This window comes from Halictus rubicundus, chromosome 14, assembly GCF_050948215.1.
Source record: "Halictus rubicundus isolate RS-2024b chromosome 14, iyHalRubi1_principal, whole genome shotgun sequence".
NCBI lineage: Eukaryota > Metazoa > Arthropoda > Insecta > Hymenoptera > Halictidae > Halictus > Halictus rubicundus.
In genome coordinates this window covers 8,522,770-8,536,575 of record NC_135162.1, presented here as the reverse complement: position 1 = coordinate 8,536,575, position 13,806 = coordinate 8,522,770, and the positions used below count along the sequence as shown (strand labels likewise).

The following is a 13,806-nucleotide window of genomic DNA, read 5'->3' as shown; positions in this document are numbered from 1 at the left end:
AAGGCCGTTCATTTCGGTACGCAAAGGGGCATTAAAAACTCTGGACTACTTTTCCTTTCTCCGTGGGAATCGAACGGTGAAAAACTTACGGTTATGCTGCGCACAGGACAGGGGGGGGGGGAGTATTCTTCCACGGAGTAGACGCGTGGTTGAGAGACACTGTCGATGAATATATTCGACATTGAACCGGAAATAATGGGTCGGATGAATTTTTGTTCAGAAGTACTTTATTACAGCCTATATTAAATAATCGTCGAGTAACGGGGACGGTACGTAACATCGTGTCAACACTACCACTTCCAACCTCAGAATTTTACAATGATCAACTAATTGCATCACCCAGCTGTCGATCGCTACACCCCGGTCGGCCGTGTGCGCAATCCTGAAACTATTCGGACGCGGAAAGTATTTACAATTCTAATCGATTCGTCGCGATGGAAAATCGTAACGACATTACGCAGACTGGTCTCGGCGTTTCTGGGGTCGGGCTGGGAGATATGCGTCGCGCAGGATCGATGGCGCAGGGCGTCGGGACGGGTCGTTTACTCGCATCGTTCGATCGACAGCCCGCGAAGGCCGCTCGAAGTTATTCCAACGACGCGCGATTTTTTACCCATCGAGTCAAGTTCACCCATGACTGCATTCGTAATTGCACGGCGACGCGATGATTAACGGCGATCGGCATTCCGCTTCTCGCGAGCGCGCTTTGCATATTGTTCGCCCCGTCGACCGCTACGCGGAAGAACTTATGCGCGTCCCAACCCTTCCGTGATCGAACAATCTCTTTTTTTTTTTTAAATTGTCTCGCTGCTACCGAGCATGATAACTGGACCGCGGACATTTATGCAAAATCGCCTGCGTCAATTGCAGGGGAGTCACTTATGAATGTTGTTCTTTCTTGGATGATTTTGAAACATTGAAAATTTCGTATCGGCACCCACTAATTTGTTTCGTTTATCTACCGTTTTAAATTTCTCCTAGTCATTTTTCTCGTAGACGCATAGGATCCGCAATCGAATGACAAACCTGGTGCTAAATTGAGATCAATTGTCGTTCGAGTACACCGATTAAAATACGCAATCCATCTCTAACGATGTACCATGTGTGTCGAATCGGAGATAATTCTTTTCAGGGGCCTAAGACCTAGGTGGAGTTCAAAATTTCAGCATACGAAATATAAATTAGAATATTCTACCGCAAAATGAGTAATTTCAGACGCCATGTTTTGAGCATTAAGTCAGAGAATGCTAGAAGAGTTGCAAGCGAGTTATGGAAGCTTAAGAGGTAGAAAAACAGGTAAAAAGAGCGAAAGAGAGGTAGAGCTTTACGGAGGAACTAAGGTTCAACAAGTGCAAGATAAGTGTCACGAGCGTGTACTACGTTATACGTGTGCGTAGCGAGCATGCGAGACGCGAGGTGACTTGGTTCCGCCACGAAACCCATGAAAATTCACCTTCTAAATGGTTAAACATTTCAGCGGCTGATGCTGTAACAAAATTCATGTTCTCCGACTCGCGTCAGTTGAGGTATCAAACAGCTCCTGAATGAACAACTTGCGGCCAGACAAAATCGTCCTCGTAGTACTGTGCGCAGTGTCGCCAGACGAGGGGAGGGAGCACGAATCGAAGGGAAAAGGTTACCCTCTCTCCGCCGGGTTTGGAGTATGCGCGACAGAAACGGAACGCGTCACGTGACCGGGCCGCCGGCCGGTAGAAGGGGAAATTAGAGTGGGGGAGCAAGTCTTGATCTGGCAACCCTGACGCTATGCGTCGATCGGGAGATGGCAGTGAGAAACTTGTAGGTACCACGTGACATCCCCACTTCGCGCTGCACGTCTTCCGCTATTGGTCGAATCCCGCCAGAACCTAGGAGTGGGGTCGCCACCAGACGTCAAGAGTGGGGTCCCGAAAATCCCCCTGCGCCCCTGTCGAAATCACTGCCATCTCCTGATGGACGCATAGTACATAAAAGAGAGATCCCTTGGTGATAACGAGTTTGGTAACAAGTTTCGATGAGATTCGAAGAATCGCACAAAGATGCTTAGCTTTAACTGGCCCTAGCTAAAAAATCTACAGAGAAAAGGTGCGCAACAACAGCGCATTATTTACACGTGGTTACGTTAAATGGACCGCAAGAGAGAGAGATAAAGAGAGAGATGTTTATCGCCTGTAATTAACCGTGTAAGAGGCTAACCCGGCATTGGGATCAGCATTGGGTGCCGGGCGACCTTGAAGTCCACTTTGTAGCGGAGCAGCTGGATAGATAGACTGCTGCTGTTGGCCCTGATATTGCGGTTGGTACTGAGATCGGTACTGCGGTTGGTATTCCGGTTGGTACTGCGGCCTCGGCTGGAGCTGTGGCTGGAACTGAGGCTGATGCTGAGGCTGAGGCTGGGGCTGGTACTGCACTCGAGGAGGATACCTGAAGCACCGGCAAACCGATCCCGATTATTTCCCGCGAGTTAAAGAGTAACCAGCGAGGTTGAGCAAGTCACGTTCTTCCCTTTCGAATGGGATTCACTTGACATTTGCGCGGCTCACCGTAGACTCGTGTACTTGACGTTCGGAGAGTTCCTTCGGGGGGATATTCTAGTCTAGGACTCAAGATTTTGCGGCTCGCTATACTATATTTTCATGGGCGCCCGTTTCGAAGTAAAAATCAAGAGCAAGCGGAAACGGGACATCGATAGTGGGAAATAAGAGTACTCAAACTCCACCCACGAGAGTCCATCGTGACAATATAAATCGCAAGTGTAGAACGTTCGAGACCCACCTGGGAGGAGTGTAAATCGGTGCTGGAAGCGGACGCGGCGTTTGTTGTTGAATCGGTTGCTGAACCGGTTGCCGGGGGACAGGCGCGTAGCGTTCCCCGTTGGTGAATCGGGGATCGGTGTAATAAACCGAAGGATCCTCTCTGTATTGTCCGTCGTCTTCCGGTACGTTGGGGTTGGCGATGCTGTTCCCGGTCAAGGTCGGCGGAGGAACGTTTATGCCAGCCCCGGCCGGTTCGAAGCCGCGTCTAGACGCTCCGTACTCGACCTCGCGTATGCTTCCTGTGTCGTCGACGAACCCGTACTTCCCGTAGACCTCTCCGGTCGCGTATTTCGACTCGATCTTGTAGGAACCGTCCGCTGCTTCGTAGCCGTAGCTGTAGCTGCCATCTTCGTTGTGCCTGGGAATGTAAAGAATGAACAGCAATTCGTTGCGGTAGGTTTCGAAATCTGCCGAAAGTTCGCTACTAGAACGCGGTGAACGAGATTATCTCGAAATCACTTCTGCACAGGAATGCTAACGCCCCGACGCCATTACATCACAGGCGAATGATTGCCGAGAAATTACAAAATCGCGCGAAAGCAGAGTACAGTGGCCCACCTATCGCGGACTCGAACGAAAGCATGTGTTTGGCCTTGATATTGCGGACAAACGAATCCCCTTGCGAAACCGTCGTCGACACGCCCACTCGAGGGTTGAACGCGGTTTTCGCAGTCGCCGATTGCTCAACGGCCAATTTGCATGAATTACGCCACCTGGCGGCGCGTCCACGCAGCCAACTAATTTTCACAATTTTCTCAGCGATCGAAACGCTGTAGCCGCGTGAAATGTTCGGACGAAGAAGGAAGCATGATCGCACGGTACGATAATGAACGGTACTCACTTGTTGATTTGCTTCAAAATGGGCACCGGTGTGGTCACTTCGTATTGATTGTGCTGAGCGAGCGCAAGGCCAGCGCAAAACAAGAGAGACAGTACCTGGCGACAGAAGTTTGCATAAAACGGTTGGCACTCGAATCACTTTCCAATAACCTCGTCCGTTGCACGTAATGCAAAAATTCGCAGCCATGATTGCGCGTTTGACATTTCCACCTTCGCGGCGCGGCGGCGGGATCGAGTCGACGCGAAACAGAAGAGAAATTTTAGGGGACAACGACAGACCGTTCGTTTACACACGAAATGTACCGATCTCTGTGTCCCCGTCGATTATGTTTATTTACGTTACGATTCACCGCGTGCGCGTCACTGGCGTAAGCTTGCATGGACGGTTCGAGAAAACTCAAATGCCACTTCCGTTCAACCGTGTCGCCGAGCGACCCAGCCTGTTTATCCGGCACTGATCTTAATTCTAAAACGTTGCGTTTTCACTTTGTTTGAAAATCCAGTCACGCGGTAAACAAAGCACGTCACGAGTCGCGCGTTTCGTCGTTAAATTTTCATTGTAAATTTCGGTGCTTCCAATAATATCTCGGAAAAAATCTAGTCACTCTATATTCGATAAAGTCTTCGATTTTTGCAACTTAGTTGGTTAACAATGAAACAATTTTCAGTAAATATTGCTCTGGGGTTCAGGGTCTGCAACTGATCTTTAGAAACGCGTGGACGCCGCGAGTTTACGGAAATGGTGCAACGGCCCGTGGATCGTCCCGAAAACGAATTTGGTTCGAAGGTGCAAAAATGAGTAAAAAAAAAGTCGAGGAGTACTCACGGGAAGTCGCATGTCTGGTGGCTGATGAGGCAGACGCGATTGTATTATAGGATCGCGTTACACCGGCCGCGAGTCAACTTATATAGGTCCCCTTCGGGAGCGGCGGCGGCGGCGGGGCCCGCCCATGGGCCCGACCACCGCCTCAACCTCCTGGCAATCTAACTGCGCGAGTTCACCGCACCGAACCGCAACTTTGAACATTTCCACCGCACCAATTTTCATTCGCCGCGGAGCATGACCTGTCTCCGGTTTTCCGTTTTCGACTTTTCGGTGCGTTTCTCGTTGCGCGCACGCGCCGTATCCGCTCGAGCGTAACGAGCGACCAACTGTCGCTTTACCTGGCTGCAAATAATTAAACACAGTTATTAGTAAAACCTCGTGACGATTTTAGGGAAGAACGCGTCAATGTCAAAGGAAAGTTGGGCTCTTCCTTTCGATAAAATGGTGGGGAAATGTGCCCTTCACAAACCCAAACCCTTTTCATGGGGTGGGGGAAAGCAAACAGATAAATTTTTATAATTATATTTACACAAATACGCAGTGAAACGGGAAACCTGATAATACAAGAGAACTTCTTGACATTTATCGCGAGTATTAAGGGCGTTATAGCGTTCAGCTGAGTGAAGTATACGCTCCCCTGGCAATCTTGCAACTCGAGCGGCCGATTCGTGAGAATCAATTTCTGTAGAAACGGCTTTCACGTTTAGACACATCTTTTGAAACTATACTTTCGTGTTGCGCAACAGATCATTTTCCGTTTCTTCGCAGGTATCGAGTGCCTCGAGCAAAAACATTGTCAGTGTTCGTTAATCACATTAACTTAACGAATTGGGAGTTTCAACGGCTGCTTCTGAAAATATCGGATCTCGGTCGGAAGGATAATTGATAACTATTGGAACGTATACTCGACGAAGGTCATTTCAATGTCAACGAGATGTATATACTCGACTCGTCGAATTTACGTTGTAAAGTCGAGGAACGATTTCCGAGCGGACGTGATTGAAATGCGTTTGTCGCGAAGGTACCCGGGCGCAGTTGCAGTGAAAGTCAGAAAGGACGGTTCTCCGGAATTTGTGTTCACGGAATGATAAACGGGGCGATCGAGGAGAGCGATGTTTTCGTTACGATGCATTCGGAAGAGCTCGGTGTTCGTCCGTCGAAGGGACACGGGTTTGTTTCGCTTGCGCAACCCCCGTTACGTGGGACATGATCGGATATTAGCGTCAACGTTCCCTGCTACTGTAACGCGTGCGTTCACTTTCGTTGTAGTCGCCTGTAAACATCCTTCGCTCGTACTTGCAGTCAGCAGCAGGACTGACATTGTTCAACCGGCTTGCGACCACGCGTCACACATTTCTAGCGTTCCGATTCGTGTGTGTCAGACTTCCCCGTTATATGTATACAGGGTGACCCGCGATTCGCGTCGTCGACCCCAAAAGAAAGCGAATTTACCGGACAGAAGTGTTCGATCGATTGTTCCAGGAATCGGATTTCTTCGCAGCAAAAAGATACAAATGATACTTTATTGCAACAGCTCGCTCTGCTATTAGTACGTTCGCACGCGAGACTTTTAACTCGTACGTACGCTGCTGTTCATTAAGATCGGAATACCTAACAAATTAAGACAAATAGCGTACTTGTATTGGAAAGTCTCTCAGTAGATTAGTTTCCCAGAACCAATAAATAATTGTATCAACGATTGCGCGTAATTAATACGGAACACGTCTCAACATTGACCGCGCTCGAACCACTACACCTCCGCTATCGTGCCAACTCGTTCGAGCTGTTCAGGAGTATGCTGGGCCATACTGGCTGAATGTTCTCAATTTAAATAAATAGAAGCGCTGTAAGAAGGTACAGTAAATTTTCTATAAAAGTCCCTGCAAGCCTAACGTTTAAAGGTCCCTGAACTACCCACACTACCGCGGGTAGTAGCAAAACTTTTTTATTTTTCATTTTCTCTTTACGCCGAAGTACCCCTATGACGAAGCACCGGCCTCTACCTTTAATTCGAGTTCAATGTTTTCAACATTGCAGATCATGCTTTTTCGATTTTTCAACTAGATCTAATATTTCTTTGTAAGACTTAGTGCCTCTGTGAGGTGTATACATAATTGTCCGTGCCTTAGAAATTTACAATCTCTGTCGTAAGCATACATTACAATGGAGCATACATTATATTAAATCAGTGGTTCGGACCACAGAGACGAGATCCAGAGGTCGGTAATGTAGTCGCATTCGGTTAGAGAAAGTCAGTGAGGAGTTAGCTCTACTTTTGGTTTTGGTAATTGCGCGTTAGTCAAAAAATCGTTCCGCGAAAGTGCAGTGCACATTAAGTTTATAGTTATAAATCGTTATGGTGCGGGACTCGGTCGGTTAGTCTGAAATCTGTTCAGTTTGTGTACCGTAAGGAGGTAACGACACTCTGTTGCACTGAAACGATAATTCGATACACAGAGTAACTTTTAAAGCAGGTCTTGAAGCATGTCAAAGTAACTTTTATGCATGATTATTAGGAGTATACAAGATACTCGAACCTCGCTTATATTTCTGATTCTGATTAGTTCCACGATATTAGCTGCGACCGATAAGGTAGGATGTGTCACAGAAATGGTAAGGTGGCCCTAGAGCCCTACTATACCGATTGTCGGTCGTGTACTGACCCCTGATGCATGTTTGCACATTTGCATTCGTGCTACGGTACCGTAGATGTAGTCTATATTTAGGCGCAAGGGAAATCAATTGTGTGGGTCCTAATTTGTTATCAGAACATTATTTAATTAGGGGCACAGGTGCAATAAGAGCGTGAGACTTACCGAGCCCTTTTTTGAAAATAGATTAATAGTCAGATAAACTTAGAGAAGCACGGACAGTGTTTCTATCAGTATTTTTTGAAACAGTAACATCCTAAATAATGTTAAAAAATTAGGAGAGAACAAGATAAACAATAGGACATTGCAGTTACTGTAATAAGGGATTGTCACGTTGCAGATTTGCGCCCTCTGCGAAGCAACTGGATCGATGGACTGAGATGCCGGAGTTGTCGTGACTGTAGACAATGAATCGAGTCATTTGTTGGGTTAATTCACAAATCTCGATTAGCGGAGGCATTCGGGCTCTCGACAAGTATTCTTCGCGGCAGTGGCGCGACCGCTCTCGGACCCACGCATGATATACGAAATTGAAACGTCACATAAAACAGATTAAAGCGACGTATAATGAAAGGGCAATTATGGTGGAGGCGCGCGCGTTTCGCCTGTATTATCGTTGCGCACTCGAATGTGCATTTCTTTCGGCTGGAACGCGACGCCCAGGCAGTAAATGTCAATGCGTCGTCGTACTAAAAAGTTAAGCGGTCGTGGTATGCGGTTAGGGACCCATTTTTGGAGTGGGTGTCGTTAGGGGAAGAGAAAAAGGACCGGCTGATCGAAATTTTTTACGACTCCACTCCCTTTCGACCGTTTCTTTTCGTCGACGGAAACCAGTCGAAGGTTTAACCTTCTGCCCAGGCAATTACAGGGCTTGATAAAGTAGGGACACCTCTGGCCAAAAATATCTCACCAGATTTTAACACGCGGTAGAGACTCGACTATCCGAACATCGTTTACCCGAATATCCTTTGGGCAGGCGTCGTCGTTTCGCTTTAACAGCGTCGAAAAGTCGAATCTTTTCGCGCTTTCTCGCAGTTTCGCAATCCGCAAACGTTCGGTCTATCGGCAACCTTTCTCTCTTTTTCTCTGGGTCGAAAACCGGCGAGGAAAAATAAAATTCTACGCTGCTCGAGTTCCTTGCTTCTTTATCGAGATCATTCGCTCTGTAGCAAAAATTTAAACGATGGCGAAAATACGAAAAATTTCGCCGAGGGGACGTTATTTGCGAGAGTTCACATCGCGGTGATGATGGTACTAACCGGAGCGTCGATTATTGTGTGGTTAGCTTTCGAATCAAGGATGAATCATGGCATTGGAGCGGGCTGGCCAACCGGTTCAATTTCGCTCGAATTATTTTGTCCCGTATATCATAATCGAAAGCCAATTATTGTTCGCGCCAGTATATTCAGATTGCGATCAAATTGCACCTGCAATTCAATGCGGTCGGGCTTCGAGGCGTGTAAGCATGTACCTTTGTTCGGCCGATGCGGTGGTGTGCGCATAAATCAGCCCCCTTAATGATTTAAACGCGTAAGAAGCCACGGAAATTAGCGGTTCCTTGGTAGCCGAAAAAGATCTCATTCTTACGGCTCGTTACGCTGAAGAGTAAAAGAGTACCGGTAGATTGTAAAGCGTTCTTTTTGCAAATCTCCTTCGAGACTTTATGGGAAGACGAAACGTGCTTTACGGCGTAACGCGAGTATCGCTTTCGTGAGAAAAATGCGTGGAATTTTCGATGCTCTTCGCGGAGAATAAATAAATAATTCAATCATCGCACGACGGCGTGACAATTTAATTTGAACGTGTAGTTTCACGCATCACAAAAATTTCACGACGAGTCACGAATTTCAAAGAAGCGCGGAATGAACTCGATGATGATCGTGGATGATCGGGGTGGGACGTGAATGAAGCGATCATCAATGACACATCCGTTTTATAGCGAGCGGAATGAAACGAGCAGACCGCCTTAATTCAAGGTTTATAACTCGAAGTTGGTTATAATTTGATGATTCAGGGAGTCTTTATCTCTTTCCTGCTAATGGATCAATTATTGTGAATCATCGTTTTTGTTGCGCGATTTTTATCTCGCCGCGAGCTAGTAGCCACGATCGAGACGACATCGACCTTAAGGAAAAGCCGTTCCACTCGGGAGATACTTTATAATGACGTTTAACGTTATTTCCTGCCGGCAGCGGGCCATTCCGTGACAGTTCCTACCCCCACGATTCTCATAATGGGCGACGCAAATTCTATCACAACGGCACTGCCCGCTAATACCATCTAATATCTATCGGACAATACCGGCTCCGCCCATTTCCACCATTCACGTACTTAAGGGGACATCTTTGTCGACTTACCCCGTATCTGAAACGCGAGCGCGATCTGATATCACTCGCGTCGCTGAATATTCATGAGCTTCGCTGGCTTTTCGTAAACTCATGACTGAACTCTCTCGGACGATCATTACCTCGGTCCTGCGCAATGAAATTTCAGTTATAATACTCCATTTCGAGGCGTGGACCGATTTAATTCCATAAATCGCGGAGATTTTATATGTCGCGTAGGCTGTGACACATTTATCAGCTTCTCATGCAAATCCGAACGCTTTTTACTGCACATTTCAGAACGCTACGTAAATATCTACCCTCGCTACCGATCAATATATTATCGCGAATACGCGAAACAAATTTGATAGTTCGAGATGCTATGAAATTTAGGCCAGAGCTGCTCAACGTGCCTATTAGCCGTCAAGGTCACCCACCGATGCCCGTAGATGTGCCCGTGGGCACACCTAGAGACACAGGTACGGGAACATTGTACGGGCACAGCTACAGGCACATTGTATGGGCACAGCTACAAGCACATTGTATGGGCACAGCTACAGGCACATGGTACTGGCACATTGTACGGGCACAGCTACGTGCACAGCTACGGGAACATTGAACGGGTCCAGCTACAGGCACATGGTACGGGAACATTGTACGGGCACAGCTACGGGAACATTGTACGGGCACATTGTACGGGCACAGCTACAGGCATATGGTACGGGCTCAGCTACGTGCACAGTTACGGGAACATTGAACGGGCACATTGTACAGGAACATTGTACGGGCACATTGTACAGGAACATTGTACGGGCAGATTGTACGGGAACATTGTACGGGCACATTGTACGGGAACATTGTACGGGAACATTGTAAGGGCACATTGTACAGGAACATTGTACGGGCACATTGTACAGGAACATTGTACGGGCAGATTGTACGGGCAGATTGTACGGGAACATTGTACGGGAACATTGTACGGGAACATTGTAAGGGCACATTGTACAGGAACATTGTACGGGCAGATTGTACGGGCAGATTGTACGGGAACATTGTACGGGAACATTGTACGGGAACATTGTAAGGGCACATTGTACAGGAACATTGTACGGGCACATTGTACAGGAACATTGTACGGGCAGATTGTACGGGAACATTGTACGAGAACATTGTAAGGGCACATTGTACAGGAACATTGTACGGGCACATTGTACAGGAACATTGTACGGGCAGATTGTACGGGAACATTGTACGGGCACTTTGTACGGGTACATTGTACGGGAACATTGTATGGGCACAGCTACGGGCACATGGTACGGGCACAGCTACGTGCGCAGCTAGGAGAACATTTTACGGGTACAGCTACGGGCACAGCTACGGGCACATTGTACGGGAACATTGTACGGGTACATTGTACGGGAACATAGTATGGGCACAGCTACGGGCACATGGTACGGGCACAGCTACGTGCGCAGCTAGGAGAACATTTTACGGGTACAGCTACGGGCACAGCTACGGGCACATTGTACGGGAACATTGTGCGGGCACATTGTACGGGCAGATTGTACGGGAACATTGTGCGGGCACATTGTACGGGAACATTGTACGGGAACATTGTACGGGAACATTGGACGGGCACATTGTACGGGAACATTGTAGGGGCAGATTGTACGGGCACATTGTACGGGAACATTGTACGGGCAGATTGTGCGGGCAGATTGTACGGGCAGATTGTACGGGCAGATTGTACGGGCAGATTGTACGGGCAGATTGTGCGGGCACATGTACGAAATACAGATTGGATATTTTCTTACAAAAAGCAGCTTGATAACATCGTTACTGGCGAAACAAAATATCTGGAACCAGTTGTTTTGACTGGTTTGGTAGTTTCTGCGTTAAGAAACGAGTTGATAAAGCGGAATCATCAGCCCGATGCTCAATCGAATCCTCGAAACACGGTGTCGCATAGTTCGGTCGACTATTTACGCGATACGCCCACAAACGAGAGGAACATCGACCTGCGCGATATGCAGAAAAAGTTGATTTTTCGTGATGACTACTTCAATGGACCCAAACAAATGAATTTCCGTGCGAAACTGTTAATACCTCTTGAACCGATAGGCCGCTGTCGCAGTAAAACCGTGTATCGATTGGTTATTCGTTTCGAGATCGAACATTTGCATCGAAATTATTTTAAGAGTGCCGCGAATCTGTTCCAGGTATCGAACGAGGAATAAGTAATCGATTCAAATGAATTTCCGCTGACCGCATAGCCACTACTACAAGCATGTAAATGAGGGTTAAACTGTACTTCAGGAAACCAGAAATTTTTAACTTTTTTTTATGTAGTCCTGTCGATTTTGCCGGGAAAATGCAGAAAATCCAAGTTTCAATGTAAGGAATTCACTCTCAGGTGCAAAAGTTATAAATAAAATTGTATTTTATTGAGCTGCGCTAAATGAACCAACCTGTACATGTTCGTCCGACAGGGCAACAAGTTCGAGTGGATGCACACGACGTGTCGCGCGTGAAAAATTACCGTCTCGTCGTTTTTTGCGCTCGCATAATTGATCGTTAACGCAGGAATGCGTGTTGGACATCGGAAGAGATGAAGTTTATGAATATCCGAACGCGCTTGTCCGATTTAAATAAGGAATGTTCCCTTTCCCGTAAACGGCGAGTTTATTTAGTGGGACGTTTACGAGTTCGCTTTTCGACGCAACTATCTCTAACGAGACTCGTTAAATACCAACCATTATCCGCAGCTTCGCAGTGTATTATTTCCGCGTAGAATGGCAAACGATCCCGGGTGAATCCGTGGGTTTTCATTTACATTGCCGCAAACTTTCCCGAGTCTACCAATAAATCGTTCTCTACGAACAATTAAAAGGAGCTGGAATTCCGGCAATGGAACGATGAGGAGATTAGGGTTTGGCAGGCCGACGGTCGGCAAACAACCGTGTCATATCGCGGCGAACTACCCTGTCACGGGACACGGGACACGGAATTCCGAAAAGCGGCCAAGAAAAAAGGGGACCCGAGCAGAAAAGTGGACCATGCTCGAGCGCATTATGCAAATCGCGCACGGGCACCGGGCGCGCGGCGCGCTTGTTCCGACGAGCATGACTTTGAAAAATCATTCCTGGCTCTGTATATCAGAAATTCGACCTGCAGCGGGGCAGGGGGTGTCCGAATAGGGGGCCGGGAACGGGTTGACAGAGGGGAATTCGTGCGTGCGGAGCGACGGTCTTGGTGGTGTAAGCACCGGTTGACCTTGCGAAAAATGCAAATCTCCGAGTGCCTCTTCCCGCCTGCAAAGGACGATTCAAATTATACGAGACACCGGGCGTCAAGAAACTGGATCGTCGGTTTCCCTCTTGATTGTATCCTTCGCTCCGCGGAACGACATGTTAATTTTCGCGCGCGACAAACGGCGACGCCCTATCTCCGTGAAAAATCCCAGGAATTTTGTTTTCGGGTTCTTCCATTCGCACGGCGCGACGCAGCAACGTCCGTCCAAAATATTTCTCTCTCGTTCCGTGCCTTCACGACAATCGGACCGGCATGCATTACCGCAAACATGTACGCACGTTCGTGATCAAAAAAATCTATCGTGAAAGTAGTTACCTTCTTTAACTACCTCCTATTTAATAAATTCACGACACGCCCCACACGATGGCGCTCCCACGGAAAATCGTTTCGAGCACGTCGTCGTTTGCTCGAGATCGTAGGCACAATTATCCGGCTCGAACAACGTCGTTCGCGCCTGGACGTCGCTCGACATCCTCAGGGGCATCATCGCCGGTGCATTATCGATATCGTTTTTTAAACGCGTTGCCGAAACCAGCCACGGAACGTGAATATTCATGATCGCTGATCGACGCCTGTCGACAAACAAGCTCGCCGACGATTCGGCCCGCACATAATTAATCAGGCTGCCGGAATTCTGCGCCGGCTGCATTTATTATCTTGGCGGATGTGTCGACGTTTATCGATCGCGCGCTGGAACATCGTGTCCCGTCGATCATGCGAGCGCCCCGGGCAAAGAAATGGCCCCCTTATCGGCCGCCCGGCGTCCCACGTGTGTATGCACTTTCCTCGGCCATTTCTCAATCGAGCTTCCCGCGCTGCTGCGCCTCGGAATCGGGCAATTAACGCTTCATTGTACGTTGTTGGCGTGACGTATGCGGATTCTGAACGATCGCGCAAAGTATTCCGCGCGTATCCGTATTGAAAAGTTGTAAAAGTTAGCCCGACGGGACCGCGGATGATGTATCTTGTCGTATTATAAGCGGACGTTATAATTTATTCCCATAAATAATTGGCGTCGATACAAATGATCCTGACAATTA

General features: G+C 47.8%; 1 protein-coding gene across 1 annotated transcript; it reads right to left on the bottom strand.

Annotated features, from left to right (window-relative positions):
• Positions 1–209: 209 nt before the first annotated feature.
• Cpr27 (cuticular protein 27) lies at positions 210–4,572 on the bottom strand. Its single transcript, XM_076800332.1, has 4 exons — positions 4,480–4,572; positions 3,655–3,749; positions 2,773–3,171; positions 210–2,421 (listed from the first exon to the last, which is right to left on the bottom strand). Exons 1-4 carry the CDS (start codon positions 4,489–4,491, stop codon positions 2,160–2,162), a joined length of 768 nt encoding a protein of 255 aa, XP_076656447.1. The 5' UTR covers positions 4,492–4,572; the 3' UTR covers positions 210–2,159.
• Positions 4,573–13,806: the final 9,234 nt, after the last annotated feature.

What these genes read in the sequence shown, in the direction of transcription:
- Cpr27 (XM_076800332.1), bottom strand. An exon ending in ATTTTGAAGCAAATCAACAA is followed by an intron (nt 3,172 to 3,654) that starts GTGAGTACCGTT and finishes TTACATTCCCAG; the next exon opens with GCACAACGAAGATGGCAGCT. An exon ending in CCGATTTACACTCCTCCCAG is followed by an intron (nt 2,422 to 2,772) that starts GTGGGTCTCGAA and finishes CCGGTGCTTCAG; the next exon opens with GTATCCTCCTCGAGTGCAGT.